At 47.5% G+C, this 22,812-nt stretch overlaps 1 protein-coding gene across 2 annotated transcripts in view; it reads left to right on the top strand.

Annotated features, from left to right (window-relative positions):
* The first annotated feature begins 555 nt into the window (after positions 1-555).
* Positions 556-22,812, top strand: part of EXOC3L1 (exocyst complex component 3 like 1) — a 43,064-nt gene continuing 20,807 nt past the window's right edge. For both annotated transcript variants that reach the window (XM_077289026.1, XM_077289025.1), the window contains exons 1-10: positions 556-657; positions 4,229-4,386; positions 9,519-9,738; positions 9,854-10,559; positions 10,641-10,758; positions 10,902-11,027; positions 11,850-11,950; positions 18,151-18,261; positions 19,410-19,551; positions 21,492-21,614. In XM_077289026.1, coding sequence (XP_077145141.1) covers positions 636-657; positions 4,229-4,386; positions 9,519-9,738; positions 9,854-10,559; positions 10,641-10,758; positions 10,902-11,027; positions 11,850-11,950; positions 18,151-18,261; positions 19,410-19,551; positions 21,492-21,614 — 1,827 coding nt within the window. In that variant the 5' untranslated portion in view covers positions 556-635. The remainder of the gene's footprint in view (positions 658-4,228; positions 4,387-9,518; positions 9,739-9,853; positions 10,560-10,640; positions 10,759-10,901; positions 11,028-11,849; positions 11,951-18,150; positions 18,262-19,409; positions 19,552-21,491; positions 21,615-22,812) is intronic.

The raw sequence follows: 22,812 nt of genomic DNA, 5'->3' as shown, positions 1-22,812 counted from the left end.
TATCAACACATTCCACTATGTAATGAATAAAGATTTACAACTGAAATATTTCATTCAGTGATATCTAGGATGTGGGATTGTAGTGTCCCTTTTATTTTTTTGAGCAATATAAATTATATATATATATAATATTCCCGGCCTGGGACTGGTGGTGTATATACCGCCCTCAATGCAGAGTGCCCCGATAACCAGTACGTGACAGGGCAGACTCTCCGGCAACTATTTATACTAGGTGCAGTTCCCTGAATAACCTGAGGGTAAAGTGGGCAACAGAGAGCTGTGACACTGTATTCTCCGTCACAGATTGGTGACAGCAGGGTGATATCCGTAACCCGTCTCTTTTTCATGTGGGTTTTCCTTGCAGCCAGTATGGGGGGGGCGACTCTGTGCGCCGGTATTGGGGGGCCACTGTGTGCTGGTATGGGGGACGACTATGCGCTGGTTTTGAGGGCGACTCCATGCCCTGAGATGTCTGATATGATCTCACAGCACTGCAGCCTTGTACTCTCGCATCCTGAAGTATATAACCCTCCCCGTGTCCTGTGACAAGCGTGGTGTGTCCGGTGTCCCTCTCCTCCCTTCACATCCTGCTCTGGATCTGCGCAGGATGTCCGCCTTCCTTTCCTCCATCTGTGATGCTGGTCATGTCTGCAGAAGGTGAGTCTTTCATGTCTGCCATGATGTGTATATGACCTGTGTTACTGTACTGTATATATGGTAGATCTCCACTCCGTGTCCTGTGATCTATGGGAAGTCAGTAATGGTGTGTGTATGTCACACCCCGTGTGTGTAGTGTGTATATTGTGTGTACGTATATTGTGTGTATGTATATTGTATGTATGTATGTATAGTGTGTAATTGTGTATATGTATAGTATATATTGTGTATGTATTGTGTGTGTATACTGTATATTGTGTATGTATTGTGTGTAGTGTATATTGTGTATGTATAGTTTGTATATTGGGTGTATGAATAGTGTGTGTATAGTTTGTATGTTTAGTGTGTGTATATTGTGTGTGTATGTATAGTGTATATTGTGTGTATGTTTACTGTGTGTATTTTGTGTGTATGGATGGTGTGCATATTGTGTATGTATTGTGATGCAGTGACCCATGTTACAGCCAGGGGGCGCTGTATGCGCTTCAGAATGCACTTGGAGGCATAATTATGATGGTGAATTAGGGACTGGCGTTATTGTAAATGGCCCGGTATGTGTTGCAGAGGTTCTCTGTGCTGTAAGCGCAAAATATGTTTATGCTGGGACTTATAGTTCCACAAGTGGTTGTTGTGTTTACTTATAAGGGGGGCTTATAGGGTTAGTCAAAGAGCTGGGCGGGAATTGGCTAACCACACATGGGGGTGGTTACAACCATATAATGTGACTGAGGTCTGGTCACATGATGAGTGTTTGGACCTGAATGGTCTGTGTTTTAGATCCTGAAAGAGGTCAGGTCTGTGTTGGAAGCTCTGGCAAGTGGACACTTCCTGAAGAGCACGTGGAGAGACCGTGGACCTGGATGGTCGGTGTTGGAAGCTCCTGTAAGTGGAGACTTCCTGGAAGCACCTGGTGAGACCATGTTCCTGCAGAGCCTGGGACGGCTTCTGTGTTGGCGAAGCCAGGACTGGCAAGGCGTCAGCCTGTGGAGCAGGAGCTCCTGAGAGGTAACCCCGGGTATGGAGAAAGAACTATGTGCACTGACAAAGGACAGTTACGGGTGACTGGAGAGATACAGGCGTGACTAGTGAATGCTTTGTAAAGCCATACGTGATGAAGTAATGGACTATGTGTAAGCTGGTGATGTGCAGCCTGGCTTCCGATGCGGTTTATGACGCTTAAATAAACCGTATAGACTGTTTTGTGTGAATAACCTTGCCTGACTACGTTAATCCGCTACCAAGCGAGTGTTCCCCAACACAAACAGTAGGCGCAACGCCACATTATGTATAGTGTGGAAATTGTTTGTATGTATATTGTGTGTATGTAGTGTGTGTATATTGTGTGTATGTATAGTGTGCCATGATAATGTAAAAATGTCATATGAGATTAGTTCTGGAAAGTACCATGGTACAGACATGCTGTGGGTCATTCTGACCCCCCTCTTTTTACTCTGCCTGCTGCTATGTGTGTAATTCAAAATCCTCACTAGAATCACTGAAGTTTTATGGCTGTTTGCTGCAAATTCCAGTCTCCCTAGACTCCTCATTCCCCCTCCCATCAAATACTGGCCAAAACTGGTATAGCCACTTCCAACCTGCTGGCGTTTCTTTGTTCGATTAACAGGATATCTCAGGGCACCAATCCGGGCTAGACATATAAGAATTAAATATTCAAGATGCCCATCGATAGATCTATCACTCACTGAAAGCGCTAGCAGCTAAACGCAACAAGGGCAAAGTGCGGATTTCTCAGTAAGCGGTTCATGTAATTATTTTGGGTTTACACTTAAAAGAATCGCCCTGACGTGGTGCACCTCGGGAACCTGGTGTATTTCATATACGAGATTCATACCACGAGCTAGGCATAAAAATAGTTTTCCTACGTCTAAGTAAAGGGGAAGTTTCAGCCCCTAAGTGATGTCACCACAGGGGGAGTGCCTGGGCTAGAGGCTAGGAAATATCTGTGTGAAGCAGGAGGCTTCAGCGTCTGTGTCCGGAGGGGGTCTTGCTGCTATATAGATGTGACATCTATCTAGATGTGTGCATCCTACAAAGCCCACAGGCCAGCCATGATGATATGAAATGATCTGAACAACCTGTAAGTGTTCTTTTCAATTTTAATCCTTCTTTTATTTGTAATTGTAATGTACACATAATTGTGTCTTCTTTATAATATCCTTTTATACTTTGTAAATGCAAAAAAAAATAATTTATTAGCATCAAAATATAGAACAGGAAGCCATATGCCATAAAATAGTGAAAATTTTATTAGTATAATATTATAAAATTTTTAAAGATAAAAAATGATTGACAAGGGGACAACAATATACAAAAAACAACCAAAAATCGTACAGAACAGTGAGGGCAAATACCCATCTATAAGAATAGAGCTACTATCAAGTAAAAGGTAGAAAGCACACGTTCAAAAACCTAAGTCGTTGGGTAAGTACCATATGCCGTATAGTAGTCAACATGATAGGCTTATCAGCAACACTGTTATATATATATACCATCATCATCAACAACATAATAATGACCTATGTGTAATTAAAGTGCTAGTGCTATGAAAAAAGTCCTCAACTGAAGTCTATTAGCAGCACATACTTATATATTTTTTTATATATAATTTATTAGCTTGTCTCTCCCTGCTCTATAATGTCGGTCACGTGATCTGAAGAGAATTACGCTACTGATTTGGGTTGGCTCCGGACCCTTCAATACTTTGAAAATTGGAGCTGGTGGCAGCATACTTTGTCCTGTGAGTTTGCAAGGCTTTGTAGCGACCGGCGGCATTGATAATTATTGTTCCCACCTGAGTGGGAGTAGTTATATCACCCTCGCTGCAGTGTGCCCAATAGCCAATACATAGCAGGCAGCCTTTCTGGCGACTAATTACCCTAGGTGTAGTACTCTGACTGACCTGAGGGTAAGGGGGTGCCAGAGAGCTGCAAGTTCCAAACCGGAACTGGGAAGTGGGATATAGATAAATCCCTTTCAGAAAGAACCAGGAGCAACCAAACAACCCCGGTTCATGACAAATTGGTGTGAGTGGTGGGGATGATAAAGGGATCATCCCCGGGATCCGTGTCATAGTGGTGGGATTCGTGTCATAGTGGTGGGATTCCTGACAGTGTGTATATTGTTTGTATTTATAGCGTGTATGTAGTGTGTGTGTATATTGTGTGTATGTATATTGTGTGTATATTGTGTGTGTATATTGTGTTTGTATTTATAGTGTGTATATTGTGAGTGTATATTGGGTGTATGTATAGTGTGTATATTGTGTGTATGTAGTGTGTGTATATTGTGTTAGTGTGTATGTATAGAGTGTGTATATTGTATGTGTATGTAGTGTGTGTATATTGTGTGTATGTGTATGTAGTGTGTGTGTATGTGTATGTAGTGTGTGTATATTGTGTGTATGTATTGTGTGTGTATATTGTATGTGTATGTAGTGTGGGTGTATGTATAGTGTGTATATGGTGTGTGTGTATATTGTGTTTGTTTAGTGTATATGTATAGTGTGTGTGTTCATAACACCGCCTGGTCCATCCCATGTTGTGTGATACAGATGAGACTTCGGCCCTGGAGAAGGCAGAGCATTTGGCACGAGGGGCAGCACTGAAATGGGCCTCGGGTATCTTCTGTCGTCCTGACCAGCTGATCCACCTCGCCCAGTATCGGAGGCGGGAGGCCCAGCGGAATAACTCCATACAGTCCCGGCTGAAGGTAAGAATTCTGCTTGTTTTTCTACAGAAGGTGCACACAGATTTCCCACCATGTTCATACAGAATGTCAGACCAGGGCTCCAATCATTACCAGCAAAGATCAAGAAAATGGCCCAAAGATACAAAGTTCCCCCCTGAAAGTCCCACAAAGTCCTCCAGCTTTACCACAATCTGTGTGTGTACGTGTGTGTATACAGTTTTTTTGCAGCTTTTTCACCACATCAGAATAAAACATTTGTAAAGTAACTTTGTATTTTGTTCAATTATCAATGCAAAGTGAATGAAGAGAAATGTAAATCCCATCAGTATCTGGTGACCGCCCGTCGCCTCCATCATCAGTATCTGGTGACCGCCTGTCACCTCCATCATCAGTATCTGGTGACTGCCCGTCGCCTCCATCATCAGTATCTGGTGACTGCCCGTCGCCTCCATCACCAGTATCTGGTGACTGCCCGTCGCCTCCATCATCAGTATCTGGTGACTGCCAGTCGCCTCCATCATCAGTATCTGGTGACTGCCCGTCGCCTCCATCATCAGTATCTGGTGACTGCCCGTCGCCTCCATCACCAGTATCTGGTGACTGCCCGTCGCCTCCATCATCAGTATCTGGTGACTGCCAGTCGCCTCCATCACCAGTATCTGGTGACTGCCCGTCGCCTCCATCATCAGTCTCTGGTGACTGCCCGTCACCTCCATCATCGGTATCTGGTGACTGCCTGTCGCCTCCTTCATGAGTCTCTGGTGACCATCCGTCGCATCCATCAGTCTCTGGTGACTTCCCATCACCTTCAACACTTTTTCTCGTCAGTTGTACACTGGTTATGGAGCATCTCAGCAGGTTGTGCCAAACCTCTTGGAGAACTTCCCCAGATCTTCTGTGTATGAGTCTTGTAAGGATCCTTCTGTCTTGTCATGTGATCCCAGACAGATGTGGAGTTACAGGGTTAATGGGTGCTCTCGTCCGCTGGCCTGGCTGTCTTTAGAAAGACCGCATGGACCTGGGCACATACCACTGAACGCCCGCACTCTCTCCGTGTGGGCAGAACACTACACAGACAACACCGGGTGAGGGTAACAGTGTTACAATGATTTAGTGACCCACAACACACAATAGCATACAGATCAGTCCCAGTCCCAGCAAATACCCAAGATGGTGCACATTACAGGGTCTCACCCTTCCGCTGTCATGCTGGGATTAGAGCTGCTTCCGGGGCCCAGTACCCCCCCAACCAGTGGATCCCTGTGTTTGGCGGGCCCCCACAGTGAGGAGGTAACAAGCTTAGGAAGCGGACAGTCCATTAGTGTACGAGGCCAGGTGACCCGATTGTCCCAACCTGGGTTCTCTAAAGGTCTTTGAGGGTTCAGTGATGGTCAATAAGGCAGCTCTGTATTTCTTCAGTTGGAGCCATGATGCCATGACGTCTTTAATGTAGAGTCTCTGAACACAGGCAGATCCTCCTTTTTATAGGTCACAACTTCTCATTCAGTCATTCCACCACAGGCTTGAGGGAAGATGGAGGGAAGCCATCTCTCACTGCTGGAGTGTGCAAACAACACGCATAGATTGTCCTTCATATTGCAGAGCACCAATGGGTAGTGTTGAGCATTCCGATACCGCAAGTATCGGGTATCGGCCGATACTTGCGGGTATCGGAATTCCGATACCGAGATCCGATACTTTTGTGGTATCGGGTATCGGTATCGAAACAACATTAATGTGTAAAAGAAAGAATTAAAATAAAAAATATTGCTATACTCACCTCTCCGACGCAGCCTGGACCTCACCGAGGGAACCGGCAGCGTTCTTTGCTTAAAATGCGCGCGTTTACTTCCTTCCGTGACGTCACGGCTTGTGATTGGTCGCGTGCCGCCCATGTGGCCGCGACGCGACCAATGACAGCAAGCCGTGACGTAATTTCAGGTCCTCAATGCCTAATTCTAGGCATTCAGGATTTTAAAATTACGTTCCGGCTTGTGATTGGTCGCGTCGCGGTCACATGGGCGACGCGACCAATCACAAGCCGTGACGTCACGGGAGGCAGGAAACGCGTGCATTTTAAAATTACGTCACGGCTTGTGATTGGTTGCGTGCCGCCCATGTGACCGCGACGCGACCAATCACAGCAAGCCGTGACGTAATTTCAGGTCCTGTATGCCTAATTCTGCATTCAGGACCTGAAATTACGTCACGGCTTGCTGTGATTGGTCGCGGTCACATGGGCGGCACGCAACCAATCACAAGCCGTGACGTAATTTTAAAATGCGCGCGTTTCCTACCTCCCGTGACGTCACGGCTTGTGATTGGACGCGTCGCCCATGTGACCGCGACGCAACCAATCACAAGCCGGAACGTAATTTTAAAATCCTGAATGCCTAGAATTAGGCATTGAGGACCTGAAAATTACGTCACGGCTTGCTGTGATTGGTCGCATCGCGGCCACATGGGCGGCACGCGACCAATCACAAGCCGTGACGTCACGGGAGGCAGGAAACGCGCGCATTTTAAGCAAAGAACGCTGCCAGTTCCCTCGGTGAGGTCCAGGCTGCGTCGGAGAGGTGAGTATAGCAATATTTTTTATTTTAATTCTTTATTTTACACATTAATATGGATCCCAGGGCCTGAAGGAGAGTTTCCTCTCCTTCAGACCCTGGGAACCATCAGGGATACCGTCCGATACTTGGTGTCCCATTGACTTGTATTGGTATCGGGTATCGGTATCGGATTAGATCCGATACTTTGCCGGTATCGGCCGATACTTTCCGATACCGATACTTTCAAGTATCGGACGGTATCGCTCAACACTACCAATGGGTCATCAACATATTAACAACATTCACACATTGTGCCTTTTACATTTCTCTTTTCTTCAGTTTGCATTTTCTTGATAGATATTTTTTTCTAGAGAGCTTCTATTTCTGGAATCTTTTTACTTTGCCACATTTTTTCCTGGTTCTTCATTTTCAGTTTAATAATTTATATTTTGTTCTGTTCTTATTTAGTGTTGAATGTGCAGGCCCGACCCCTCTGTTTATGGGGAGAACTGCGATTAAGGGGATTGCCGTCTTCTCACTTGTGTTATACACTGCTGTTACTCCACGCTTCACTTTACACTGAATATATGTGCAGTGTTGGGATCATATGAGCAGATGGGTGCTTCTCACAAAATTACAATATCATCAAAAAGTATCTCCTATATTCTATAGAGTCATTACACAGAGTGATCTATTTCACGTGTTTATTTCTGTTAATGTTGATGATTATGGCTTACAGCCAATGAAAACCCAAAAGTCAGTATCTCAGTAAATTTGAATAATTAACAATAATCACCTGTAAAGGCTGCTAAGCGTTTATAAAGGTCCCTTAGTCTGTTTCAGTAGCTCCACAATCATGGGGTAGACTGCTGACCTGACAGATGTCCAGAAGGCGTCACTGATACACTGCACAAGGAAGGTAAGCCACCAAAGGTCATTGCTAAAGAAGCCGGCTGTTCACACAGTGCTGTATCCGAGAAGATTAATGGAGAGTGGAGTGTAAGGAGAAAGTGTAGTAGAAAAAGGTGCACAAGCAACTGGGATAACCGCAGCCTGGAAAGGATTAAGAAAATGCCATTCAATAATGTGGGGGAGATTCACAAGGAGTGGACTGCTGCTGGAGTCATTGCTTCACCACACACAGACGTATCCAGGACATGGGCTACAAGTGTCACATTCCTAGTGTCAGCCACTCATGGCCAATAGACAACACCAGAAGAGTCTTACCTGGGTCAAGGAGGAGAAGAACTGGACTGTTGTCAGTGGTCCAAGGTCCCAGAGTCTGGAGGAAGAGTGGAGGCCACAATCCAAGCTGCTGGAGGTCTAGTGTGAAGTCTCCACAATCATTGATGGTTTAGGGAGCCATGTCATCTGCTGGTGTAGGTCCACTGTGTTTTATCAAGACCAAAGTCAGCGCAGCCGTCTACCAGGACATTTTAGAGCACTTCATGCTTCCCTCTGCCGACAAGCTTTTTGAAGATGGAAATGTCATTCTCCAGCAGGACTTGGCACCTGTCCACACTGCCAAAAGTACCAATACCTGGTGTAAAAACAATAGTATCACTGTGATTGATTGGCAGCAAACTCGCCTGATCTTAACCCCCATAGAGAATCTATGTGAATTGTCAAGAGGAAGATGAGACACCACACCCAACAATGCAGACGAGCTGAAGGCTGCTATCAAAGCAACCTGAGCTTCCATAACCCCTCAGCAGTGCCACAGGCTGATTGCCTCCATACCACGCCGCATTGATGCAGTAATTGATTAAAAAGGAGCCACGACCAAGTACTGAGGGCATTTACTGAACATACATTTCAGTAGTACATTGCAGATTTTACAATCATTTTTCAACCTAGTGTTATAAAGTATTCTAATTTACTGAGATAATGACTTTTGGGATTTCATTGGCTGTAAGCCATAATCATCAACATTAACAGAAATAATCACGTGAAATAGATCACTCTGTAATTACTCTATAGAATATTCAGTTTTTGTATTGAAGAACTGAAATAAATTCACTTTTTGATGATATTCTAATTTTGTGAGATGTACTTGTATATGCAGTGTAGGCATGGTCTGGGTACATGCACAGCGTGGGTATGGTCTGGGTACATGCGCAGCGTGGGTATGGTCTGGGTACATGCGCAGCATGGGTATGGTCTGGATACACGCGCAGCGTAGGTGTGGTCTGGGTACACGCGCAGTGTGGGTATGGTCCTCAGCGTGGGTATGGTCTGGGTACACGCGCAATGTGGGTATGGTCTGGGTACACGCGCAGCATGGGTATGGTCTGGGTACACGCGCAGCGTGGGTATGGTCTGGGTACACGCGCAGCGTGGGTATGGTCTGGGTACACGCGCAGCGTGGGTATGGTCTGGGTACACGCGCAGCGTGGGTATGGTCTGGGTACACGCGCAGCGTGGGTATGGTCTGGGTACACGCGCAGCGTGGGTATGGTCTGGATACACGCGCAACGTGGGTATGGTCTGGGTACACGTGCAGCTTGGGTATAATATCTGCCCACTGCATACATTGCCCTCTTGAGGCCGCATCGCTCCCCTGCCCAGCAGTAATGTCTTCTATCCATCATGTGCTTCTAGTCTTCGCTGCAGTCGTACCTAGAAGGTGTGGGCCATGGCTTGGCTCAGCTGCACGTGGCACTCTCGGACGTCCGTCATGTCCAGCAGGCCCTAAGTGAGATGCGGGACATCTGGCAGGAGAGTGATTGTCCCCTCACCAAGCTACAACCCATCCGCCAGCTGGTGATGGAGCACGTCCAGCTGTCGGTGGTGATACAGAGCCTGCCGTACCTCCATGCCGGTAAGTGCAGCACTCCGTCAGGCCGAGGGGTTTGAGGAGATGCTGGGGGGTGGCATACACCTTCTCCTAATGTTGAGCCTTTGCGTTCTTCTGATTGTTCCCTGTGTCCATCTAGTGCCAACGCTGATTGCTCAGTCTCGAGATCTGATTGAGAAGCGACATCTTCTGGAGGCTCACGTCACCCTCCGGGACCTGGAGAGCCTCAGGGATGGCATCCTGTACAGGTTACAGAAGGCTGAGGCTTCGCCAGACTCCACTGATGTCCACATTAATGATGAAGAAGCAGATTTAGTGCAGCACTTTTTTGCAGGCGTGCAGGAAGTGAGTGAGGAGCTGGGTGCCATGCTGTCCTCTCTGGCCAAATCGGCATTAGGAGTCGCCCGCTCAGACCCTTCTCTTCTAGTCTCTGCCATCCGTATTATTGAACGAGAAGAATTCCTGGATGCCCAGGAGGCAAGAGGCTCCATGCAGCAGCTCTGGAGGCCCCCGGGGCGCCCCAAACACTGGAAAGCGCTCTTCTTAAAAGCTTTGGAGAAAGGTGTTTGTGATCGAGTAATGGCACTGGAGCCGCTGTGCGAAAATCTCAGCTCAGCAGATCTGGCCAAACGTCTAAAGGCTCTGCAGGGTGGAGTGGTGGAGGAGCTGCAAAGTGTGGTCTCTGTCCTGGTGCCGTGTGTTCCACCACACTATGATCTCGCCCGTGGTGTGGCCTTCATGTGCCACCATGGTATTGCTCGTCATCTCCGAGAGATCCTTAGCCATGAGCTTCCTCACCCGGCCTTGTATCATGTACTCCATTGGGTGACAACGGTATACCCCAGGTACGACCCGACCGTCAGAGCACGGCCATTCTTATGTAGTGCACTTTCTGCCGTTAACCTCTTCACTCACCACAATTTCAGTGCAGACATGATGGGACACCCCAACTTCTCATCAGAGATTGATGTTTCAGAGCTGGGACCCCCCATTCCACCTGAAATGTTGGAGGAGCAGCTGATTCGTTACACGCGGTGTATTCGGGTGAGTTGTTATATTTTCATTTGGGGTGGCGATTACAGCCCCAATGCGAGCATGAGACGTCCTGGAAGCCATGTCTGCTCCCAGCATATCCACCCTCGCTGGCTGCCCATGTTTACACCTCTCCATGTCCTCCCATACTACAGGCTTGCCTCAGTCAGTGGATACACAAAGCATTGGAGGTGGAGACTTCGGACTGGATGAGGGAGCAGGAGCCCGACAAGGACCAGGACGGCTTCTATCTGTCCGGCTTCCAGCACGTCGTAATGCAGGTGAGAATGGAGGCATCGGACCCTCCAGGAGATGTCCAGATCAGGCCCGGAGAGAGGGAGCAAGGCCCTGTAGTAATGGAGAAATGGTAATGGTGCCCATAATGTGTTCTGGTAGAGGTGAATGCGTCCCACCGCGACACGGTGCACCCAATCAGGACGGACCTACTCTTGTGGTTATGTCACTGTGATGCGGTCAGGTACCGTGCCCATTGGGTACACCTTGTATCATTACTATTCCTTTTTTTACTGCAGGGGAATGGCTCATTTTCTTTTTATTTTAACTTCTGTCTTTTAAATGGCCACAGTGTGAATCCTATGTACTGCTCCGGGACCAACGTGTGCAGGACCTATGTGCGGTCGCTCAGCTTTATTTGTTTTAGAAAATGACTGGACCAATATTTTATACCATATACATCCTGCATCCCGTGCAAATATCCCCCGTTATACCACCGCCTCCTGTACACATACCCCGTTATACCACCGCCTCCTGTACACATACCCCGTTATACCACCGCCTCCTGTAAACATACCTCGTTATACCCCCCACATCCTGTACACATACCCCTGTTGTATCCCTCACCTCCTGTACACATACCCCGTTATACCACCGCCTCCTGTACGCATACCGTTATACCCCCTGCCTCCTGTGCACATACCCCATTACACCCCCACCTCCTGTACACATATCCCTGTTGTACCCCCTATCCCCTGTACACATACCCCTGCTGTACCCCCTATCCCCTGCCTCCTGTACACATACCTCCATTGTACCTAATGTTTCTCATACAGTGATTGTGTATAAAGTCGTCCTTCTTGTGACAGATGCTGATGGAGAATGTGCAGCTGGCGGCAGCACTGGGTGAGGGCATGGAGAACAGGTTGCGAAGCGCCTCGCTCTGTGAGATGGAAAACTGCCTGGTTTGGTGAGTGGCGGCACATATGGCGGAGGAAAGGTGATGGTATTTTTCAGTTGTCATCACACTGTCTCACCTGTAAGTGGCTGGGATTTATGTGCACAGGCGACATTGGAGGCCTGGGAAATGTTGTTTTTTCATTAGTGTAAAATCATGTGTTGAGACACGGCATTGTATCTTAATTAACTAGACCTCTATTTTCAGCAAACCAAGAAGAACAGACTGTTATCTATATTTTGACTTTTGAATTTGTGTGATTCTTTCTGGTTGGTGAAGAAAACACCAACTTTTGCTTGGTTAAGCCTGTAATATTGACTTGTAAGTTGACATGGAGCCTCTGTTGAGGAGTAGATCATCAATGTATTTGCCAGTGGATGTGACACATGAAAAAATTTTCTTCCTCCTGGACTTCTGTAATTTTGGACTGATAGTAAAAAATCCAGCACCAAGAGGTTGCACTCCAATAAGCTTTATTCCAAAATCTTCAGATAAAAGCATATACAACCGACAATAGAAAACATGGCACAAATAGCAGGGGTCCCAGACACCAGTTTACACGTTTCATGGCCAAATATGCCCCTTAGTCATAACGTAGTGTCACACCAGTGAGTCAGGGATTTATATTGACCAAGGATTAAAAAAAAAAACAACAAAAAAAAACACCCGCCCCATCACAGGTTATTTCACACCCATAATATTAACACTCTTTTACCAGTACAAAAATACAAACTTCAACCCAACGATATGATACTGTCATTAAACACAGTGAAAAGCTCAGTGACCAATATTAATAGAAGAATATTCTATCTGTGCGCTTGTGTAAACCGGTGGGATGGGCGGCCTCCATCATCAGGATCCAGTGGAGATTTGTCGCCCCTTCTGAGCTTACTGATCAGTTATTTCGTTTGTGTGTAGCCCATTCACTACTTCCATCTATCCCCTACCCCTGAAGATGGCTGGACCATCATTGTAAATACATCATTGTAAATACACACCTGTACTTTGTATCTCCCCCACCTCATTGTAGATTGTAAGCTCTCACGAGCAGGGTCGTCTTGTGTTGCTTTAATTATTGTATTGTTAACATTGTTACTTATGACTGTTGTGTTTGAAACTGTTAAACTGTAAAGCGCTGCGGAATATGTTGGCGCTATATAAATAAAGATTATTATTATTATTATTACTGACCCTTTCCATTCCGGAGACCGCTCAGATCACCGCTGGGCACTTGATAAAAATGTCTGGATCCATTAGAGGGATTAGGTCTCTGGTCACTGGATCCCTGAGGAGCTCACTGAGGCTGCCGGAGATCTCGCGTTGTGCAGCCTGTATAGGAGAGATCTCAGATACTGCAGGTAACCATGTATATGACACATGTACTACTGCTAGTCATAAAGTCACCAATAACCATTGTTTCAGGCCTCACTTTCTGGATATTTGGTGCTCCACATCTGCCTTTGCAGCTGGAGAAACCTTTAGTAGACAACCAAGTCGTTCTACCAGGACCATCCATCACCAGACTATGAGGTAACAGATTAGGAAGGGTGGGAGCTCTCCTGGTGTAGAATAAACCCCCTCCTAGACAATACTCTCCAGAGCAGGATCGCTCCTGAGCACTGCCGAGGAGTTATTGAGAATCGTCTTTATCTGGATGTGTTCTCTGCTATAGGTGGTGACAAATATGGGTTTTTGATCCTCCTGTTTTTTTGGTATTTTTTAATGGAATTTTACCAGGTCGGTTCTGGCAATTTTTCCCAGTTTTTTTTTTTTTTTTGCTTTTTCCAAAGCCCAATTCTGATAACCTCTTTCCCTCCAGCCTGCACAGATTTCTTCTCTCTCTTGAATATAGGATTGATGGTCACTGTGGCATCTTTTAGAGCTATATAATTGTCCCCTAGGAATATTAACCCTCACATGTCTGGGATGACAGGAATCCGCTCTCAGAATGGTGTTACCCATAGTTTCGTTGCGGGAAGAAGTAGTTTTTACCTTATTCCTGTCATCCACAGAGATTAAGTAAGTCCAAAAACTGATGTTGGATTTATTATGGATGTGGGTAAAAAAAGGTTTACAGTTATTATTAGTCAGATAACTCATGAATTTGGGAATGTCAGAAATGTTATAGGCCAAAATATTAACACTCAATTTCCCAAAAAGGTGAATATAACTTTGTGAACAATTGAATTAAAATATACCTTTTAATACTTTTTAATTAAAATATGAGGCCAAAATGATATGAAGTCTATATAGGCTGTAATCAATCTAAAACCAGGCAACCAGCCATCAGGCCACTGCATGTGGTAACCAGACTGACTCTTAATAATCTTTCCAAGAGTAGAAACCATCTCTAATCAGCCAATATTTACAAGAAGATCAACGGTCTCCCTTCTGATTCATGGAGGAAGTTAGTGGACTTGTCACAATATATATACAATTGGAACAATCTCCCCATATGTTCTGGTGTGCCCCCTTCCGACTGGTCCCATTCAAGTGGGTGCATGCTTTCCCCATCAGCTTGGGGTGAGGTGATGGTGCGTTATTTGCTCTCAGGCATCAGTTTCTCTCATTCTCCAACTCTCGAAGCGTTTCGTCTAACTACGATTCATCAAAAGAGTTAAATTGAGGAGAAGGGTCCTGTATCCCCCTCTGTCACCTCTAACAATGTCTTTTCATCTGGCATCAAGAGTGGGAGAATCTGTGCAGGCTGGAGAGAAAGAGGTTATCAGAATTGGGCTTTTGAACAAGCAATAAAAACTGTGGAAAAATTCCCAGAACTGACCTGGTAAAATTCCATTAAAAAAGACAAAAAAAAACAGGAGAACCCAAAACCCATATTTGTCACCACCTATAGCAGAGAATACATCCAGATAAAGACGATTCTCAATAAATCCTCGGCAGTGCTCATGAGCGATCCTGCTCTGGAGAGTATTGTCCAGGAGGGGGTTTATTCTCCACCAGGAGAGCTCCCACCCTTCCTAATCTGTTACCTCATAGTCTGGTGATGGATGGTCCTGGTAGAACGACTTGGTTGTCTACTAAAGGTTTCTTCAGCTCCGGGGACAGATGTGGAGCATGTACAGTACAGACCAAAAGTTTGGACACACCTTCTCATTTAAAGATTTTTCTGTATTTTCATGACTATGAAAATTGTAAATTCACACTAAAAGGCATCAAAACTATGAATTAACACATGTGGAATTATATACTTAACAAAAAAGTGTGAAACAACTAGTAATATATGTCTTATATTCTAGGTTCTTCAAAGTAGCCACCTTTGATGACTGCTTTGCACACTCTTGGCATTCTCTTGATGAGCTTAGTCCTCAGACTATATGAAGGAAGCAAACAGACAACTTATGGACACACACTACTACAAAAAATTTGAGTCGGATCTTACACAGGACTATTACAAGGAACTAAACAAGTTGGTATCTTGTCTGCCCGACGAATCCATGAGAGCCAATGACCTGATACCAGAAAGTCCAAGAACAGGGACATTCTACATGCTTCCCAAAATCCACAAATCTGGAAATCCAGGAAGACAAATTATTTCATGTGTGGGCACCCTTACTGAGCTGGTATCTGGATGGGTAGAGGGTATTCTTAAACCCATGTTAAAGGATACACCCAGCTTCATTCAGGACACAACTGACCTATTGAATAAACTATCAGCAATAGGTCCTCTACCAGAAGGAACCATCCTGGCCACCATGGATGTGGAATCTTTGTACTCCAATATCCCACACCGGGATGGATTAATTGCGTGCAAATTCTTCCTGGAAAACACAGGGACTGATGCAAATTCTGTGGTGAAACTTATAAAATTCATCCTCACCCACAATTACTTTAAATTTTACAAGAAGATCTATCTACAGGAGACTGGCACAGCGATGGGAAGTAAAATGGCCCCACAGTATGCAAATCTTTTCATGGCCAAGCTTGAAAGCAACTTTTTGTCCTCATGTTCCATCAGGCCTCTGGCGTACTACCGCCACATTGATGACATTTTAATCATCTGGACGGAGTCTGAACCACAGCTAAAGATGTTCCATGAACAGTTTAATCAATTTCATCCTACCATCAACTTGACACTCAACTACTCCTGTACTGAAATTAACTTTTTGGACACCATCATTAAGCTGCAGAACAATAAAATAGAGACATCCCTGTATCAGAAGCCAATCGACCGTCCAACATACCTTAAATGGGACAGTTTCCATCCAAAACACTTAAAAAACTCCATTGTCTACAGCCAAGCCATCAGATACAATCGTATATGTTCCAACCCAATGGATAGGGATGAACACCTTGGTCGCCTCAGAAAGACCTTTTTGAATCAGGGCTACCATCCAAGAACAATTGAAAACCAGATTACAAGAGCCACCAGAATATCAAGGAATCACCTGCTACATTACAAAGCTAAAGAAGAAAATAACCGGGTACCTCTAGTAGTTACCTACAATCCAAATCTGGAGGTGCTAAGGGGAGCTGCACAGAAATTACAACCTTTACTACAAAAAGATGCCCGATTACAATCCATTTTTCCAGACCCCCCACTACTGTGTTTTAGGCAGCCCCCAAATCTAAGAAGCATCATTGTCAAGAGCTCCCTGTCCTCTCCAACAGCTGCAGGAACCTTTCCTTGCAATCAGAAAAAAATGTAAAACCTGTCCATTTATAATCACCACCGACAAGATAAAGATCCCCAACTCACATCAGGACTACAAGATACCAGGTACTTTCAGCTGCGACACTTCTAATGTGGTGTACCTAATTATTTGTACTAAATGTCCAACTGGGGGTCTATATGTAGGGGAGAGAAGGCAGAAACTGAGAACAAGAATGAATTCTCACCGCCACACAATAAGAGAAAAAAGAATGGATCTACCTGTGGCAATACATTTTTGTCTCCCAAATCATAGCATTATGGACATGAAATTACTTGTGTTAAAAGGTAACTTCAAAACTCAGAGAAACCGAAGAGTCTGGGAATATAAACTGATGACGACCTTTGACTGTCTTAGTGGTGGAATGAATGTGTTGCATGGATTTATGTCTTTTTACATCAACTAAGGAACTTGCCCCTCAGACTATGAGGGGGTCATCACAACAGACCCAGACCCCAATCAGAGGACAATAAAACATTCCTTATCTAAGAACTGGCCCAACATTTATGGACATAACTGTTTATCACTCATGGTAATTCTGCTTCATGCCACCTGTCTTATCCATGTTTTTTTTTGTTTTTTTTCTGTGCTATGTTGTGCATAAATATGTGATTCTTCATAATTTGTATTAGTCTATGCCTGATGAAGAGACCTGTGTAGTCTCGAAAGCTTGCAATTTGTTACCATCTTTTCAGTTAGCCATTAAAAGGTATCAACCACTGAGGACTCTCAATTCTAACACGGTACCAAGATATATATCTTTCCTGTATCAAGTTTATGTTGATATTTTGGACACTTTTCTTATCCCATCAATCGAAAAGATGTTTGTGGATGATGAAATCATTTTTCAAGATGATAATGCATCCTGCCATAGAGCAAAAATTGTGAAAACATTTCTTGAAAAGAGACACATAAGGTCAATGTCATGGCCTGCAAATAGTCCGGATCTCAATCCAATTGAAAGTCTTTGGTGGAAGTTGAAGAAAATGGTCCATGACAAGGCTCCAACCTGCAAAGCTGATCTGGCAACAGCAATCAGAGAAAGTTGGAGCCAGATTGATGAAGAGTACTGTTTGACACTCATTAAGTCCATGCCTCAGAGACTGCAAGCTGTTAGAAAAGCCAGAGGTGGTGCAACAAAATACTAGTGATGTGTTGGAGGGTTTTTTGTTTGTTTTGTTTTTCATGATTCTATAATTTTCCTCAGAATTGAGTGATTCCATAATTTTTCCCTATGCTTGGCTAAAAAAAAGTAACCATTACTGACTACCACATTTTTTGTTCTTGATTTTTTTTAGTGTTTCTTAAAGCCAGAAAGTTGCCATTTGAAATGACTTTAGTTTTGTGCCATGTCTGTGATCTGCTTTTTTTCTACAAAATTAAACAACTGAATGAACATCCTCAAAGGCCGGTGATTCCATAATTTTTGCCAGTTGTTGTATACTGTGGAAACATGTGTTTTTTTTTGTTTTTTTTTATGGGACGATCCATTAAATCTATGGACTTGCCCAGCTCAGAGTCCAAATATTGTGTCTTCCACAGGCTGCGAGAGGCTCTGGTGAAATATGGCATTGAGCACATGAAGGATCGGACGTGTCCCACCTATTACACACAATACTTACTGGCAATCATCAATGGATGCAGTACCTTAAGGTAATACATCAGAAGATGCATTAAAGGGGCTCATCAAGTAGTTGCATAGTTTATTGAGGAAACCACCTAAACCTCCCTCCCCTTATATTCTATCCTACACCTATCTCCCCACTCAGCTCCAACGTACGCCCGTCTCCCCACTCAGCTCCATTGTACGCCCGTCTCCCCACTCTGCTCCATCGTAAGCCCATCTCCCCACTCTGCTCCATCGTAAGCCCGTCTTCCCACTCTGCTCCATCGTACACCTGTCTCCCCACTCTGCTCCATCATACGCCCGTCTCCCCACTCTGCTCCATCGTAAGTCCGTCCTCCCACTCTGCTCCATCGTACGCCCGTCTCCCCATTCTGCTCCATCGTACGCCCGTCTCCCCACTCTGCTCCATCGTACGCCCGTCTCCCCACTCTGCTCCATCGTACGCCCGTCTCCCCACTCTGCTCCATCGTACGCCCGTCTCCCCACTCTGCTCCATCGTACGCCCGTCTCCCCACTCTGCTCCATCGTACGCCCGTCTCCCCACTCTGCTCCATCGTACGCCCGTCTCCCCACTCTGCTCCATCGTACGCCCGTCTCCCCACTCTGCTCCATCGTACGCCCGTCTCCCCACTCTGCTCCATCGTACGCCCGTCTCCCCACTCTGCTCCATCGTACGCCCGTCTCCCCACTCTGCTCCATCGTACGCTCGTCTCCCCCACTCTGCTCCATCGTACGCCCGTCTCCCCCACTGTGATCAATCATACGCCCGTCTCCCCCACTGTGATCAATCGTACGCCCGTCTCCCCCACTCTGATCAATCGTACGCCCGTCCCCCCCACTGTGATCAATCGTACGCCCGTCTCCCCCACTCTGATCAATCGTACGCCCGTCCCCCCCACTCTACTCCGTTGTATGCCTGTCTCCCCCCCCTCACTCTACTTCATCCAGTTTGGGAGGGTGTCAGATCCAGAAGAGTAATCTCATGAAACAGAACCTTTTCAGTACCAGGAGGGTAATCTAGAAGCGAGGGGAATGCTGTGGGGGGGGGGGGGGGGGCTGGGGGAGAAGAGTGCAGTGAGGCCATTGTATTTGGACAGGTCCCCTTTACCCCTTCCTATCCCAGTTTATGGGCACTATATTGTATGCAGCTCAGTTAACCCTCTGCTGTCTGCAGCGCTACAATCTCACAACTGCAGCCTGAAGAGTCTGGGACTGCTGTGTGCAGAAGAGCGGCCCCCTGCTTGCAGACTTCCCTGGACAAGACCCAAAAGAAGGCCTGCCATCTGGTCCTGGACGAGCTGCAAACAGAGCTCCAGGTGACGACTTTGGGGTGGTGAGTGGATGGCATACAGATACCAGTCACATCACCATCAGGTATCTGGGTGTTGTCAGTGGTGGGTAATGGGAGGAATCTCTGAAGGAAGCTGATCACAGCAATAAGGTCACTGTGCCCAGCCTCCACTCTGGTCCGCACACTCGGTCACCACACCCATGCTCCGCTCTGGTCTCCACTCGGTCACCGCACCCATCCTCCACTCCTGTCCCCCACACTCGGTCACCGCGCCCATCCTCCACTCCTGTCCCCCACTCGGTCACAGCGCCAATCCTCCACTCATGTCCCCCAGACTCGGTCACCGCACCCATCCTCCACTCCTGTCCCCCACACTCGGTCACCACGCCAATCCTCTACTCCTGTCCCCCACACTCAGTCGCCGCACCCATCCTCCACTCCTGTCCTCCACTCGGTTACCACACTCATCCTCCACTCCTGTCCCTCACACTCGGTCACCACGCCCATCCTCCACTCCTGTCCCCCACACTCGGTCGCCGCACCCATCCTCTACTCCTGTCCCCCACTCTGTCACCGCACCCACCCTCCACTCCTGTCCCCCACTCGTTCAACGCACCCATCTTCCACTCCTGTCCCCCACACTCGGTCACAGCGCCAATCCTCCACTCCTGTCCCCCAGACTCGGTCACCGCACCCAATCTCCACTCCTGTCCCCCCCACCCGGTCACCGCACCCATCCTCCACTCCTGTCCCCCACTCGGTCACTGCACCCATCCTCCAGTCCTGTCCCCCACTCAGTCACCGCACCCATCCTCCACTCCTGTCCCCCACACTCGGTCACCGCACCCATCCTCCACTCCTGTCCCCCACACTCGGTCACCGCACCCATCCTCCTCTCCTGTCCCCCACATTCGGTCACCGCACCCATCCTCCACTCCTGTCCCCCACACTCGGTCACCGCACCCATCCTCCACTCCTGTCCCCCACACTCGGTCACCGCACCCATCCTCCACTCCTGTCCCCCACACTCGGTCACCGCACCCATCCTCCACTCCTGTCCCCCACACTCGGTCACCGCACCCATCCTCCACTCCTGTCCCCCACACTCGGTCACCGCACCCATCCTCCACTCCTGTCCCCCACACTCGGTCACCGCACCCATCCTCCACTCCTGTCCCCCACACTCGGTCACCGCACCAATTTTCTACTCCTGTCCCCCACACTCGGTCGCCGCGCCCATCCTCCACTCCTGTCCCCCACACTCGGTCACCGCGCCAATCCTCTACTCCTGTCCCCCACACTCGGTCGCCGCGCCAATCCTCTACTCCTGTCCCCCACACTCGGTCGCCGCACCCATCCTCCACTCCTGTCCCCCACTCGGTTACCACACCCATCCTCCACTCCTGTCCCTCACACTCGGTCACCACGCCCATCCTCCACTCCTGTCCCCCACACTCGGTCACCGCGCCAATCCTCTACTCCTGTCCCCCACACTCAGTCGCCGCACCCATCCTCCACTCCTGTCCTCCACTCGGTCACCGCACCCATCCTCCACTCCTGTCCCCCAGACTCGGTCACGGCACCCACCCTCCACTCCTGTCCCCCACTCGGTCACAGCGCCAATCCTCCACTCCTGTCCCCCACACTCGATCACCGCACCCATCCTCCACTCCTGTCCCCCACACTCGGTCACCGCGCCAATTTTCTACTCCTGTCCCCCACACTCGGTCGCCGCGCCCATCCTCCACTCCTGTCCCCCACACTCAGGTTTTATGGTGTGCACAGTTGTTTACACACAGAAGCATCCCCCACCCCCCCCCCCCCGATGATCAGCCTTATTTAGACATGCACTCCGATTTATGATGGTGGAGTAATTTTCCCTGGATACATGATGGACAGTTGCATGTGTGTGTGTGTGGATCAATTAATCGTAGGAGGATGAAGGCCTCTTATCTGTTTCTGCAGCCTTTATTCAAGGACATCCCTTCTCGGCCATGGCTATCAGGCTCTAATAACGTGCGATACATTTGTGAAAGGATGGAGGACTTCAGCCAATACCTGAGCAAGGCTAGAGCTCCAGTGTGCCAGGTGAGCGGACCACCTCCCTTGTTCATGAACCCCACATAGAGGTACCTATCAGCTCGTCTATTCTTAGATCCAGAGTCATTAAGTGAGTGGACAGAGGCTGAACAATACAGTAAATGCATCGCTGGACTGTAGATCAGGAAGAGCGGGCACACCACTGATCTCCATACAATGAAGAGAAAAAGTAGCACCTCCGCACCGCTGTAATACATTAGACCCTAATGCCTCCAAACCTTTCTTCGCTGTTTAGCCGCATTAATACCCCTTTTGGAAAAACAAACCGGGTGCTGCATCCATAAAACAAATCATCAAAGGAAAATACAAAAAGCAAAATAGTGGAGCGCACTCACCGGTGTTGAACTGTCAAACTTTTATTCGGATTCATCAGGACCTGTTAAAGTGCTTCGTGCACGAAACAGCCGTCGTCCGTCTGTATTCACATCCCTCCCTGCTGTATCACGTTATGTCCGAATAAAAGTTTGACAGTTCATCACCGGTGAGTGCGCTCCACTTTTTTGCTTTTTGTATACACCACTGACCTCCAGCCAGAGATCCTGAGTCTGGGAGTCGGAGAGCTGTCACGTGGCAGATCTCCAGCCATAAATCCTGGTTCTGTGAGAGCTGGCACATGGTTGATCTCCAGCCATAGATCCAGGATCTGGGAGAGCAGGCACGTCTCTGATCTCCAGCCATAGATCCTGGGTCTGGGAGAGTGGGAACATAGCTGACCTCCAGCCATAGATCCAGGATCTGGGAGAGCAGGCACGTCTCTGATCTCCAGCCATAGATCCTGGGTCTGGGAGAGTGGGAACATAGCTGACCTCCAGCCATAGATCCTGGGTCTGGGAGAGTGGGAACGTCGCTGACCTCCAGCCATAGATCCGGGGTCTGGGAGAGCGGGCACGTGGCTAACCTCCAGCAATAGATCCAGGGTCTGGGAGAGCTGGCACGTCGCTGACCTCCAGCCATAGATCCGGGGTCTGGGAGAGCGGGCACGTCTCTGATCTCCAGCCATAGATCCTGGGTCTGGGAGAGTAGGAACATCGCTGACCTCCAGCCATAGATCTGGGGTCTGGGAGAGCGGGCACATGGCTGACCTCCAGCCATAGATCTGGGGTCTGGGAGAGCTGGCACATCGCTGACCTCCAGCCATAGATCTGGGGTCTGGGAGAGCTGGTACGTCGCTGACCTCCTGCCATAG

The sequence above is a fragment of the Ranitomeya variabilis genome, chromosome 2 (genome assembly GCF_051348905.1).
Source record: "Ranitomeya variabilis isolate aRanVar5 chromosome 2, aRanVar5.hap1, whole genome shotgun sequence".
Lineage (NCBI taxonomy): Eukaryota > Metazoa > Chordata > Amphibia > Anura > Dendrobatidae > Ranitomeya > Ranitomeya variabilis.
The sequence above is the reverse complement of the archived record's forward strand: the minus strand, read 5'-3'. Positions and strand labels throughout refer to the sequence as shown.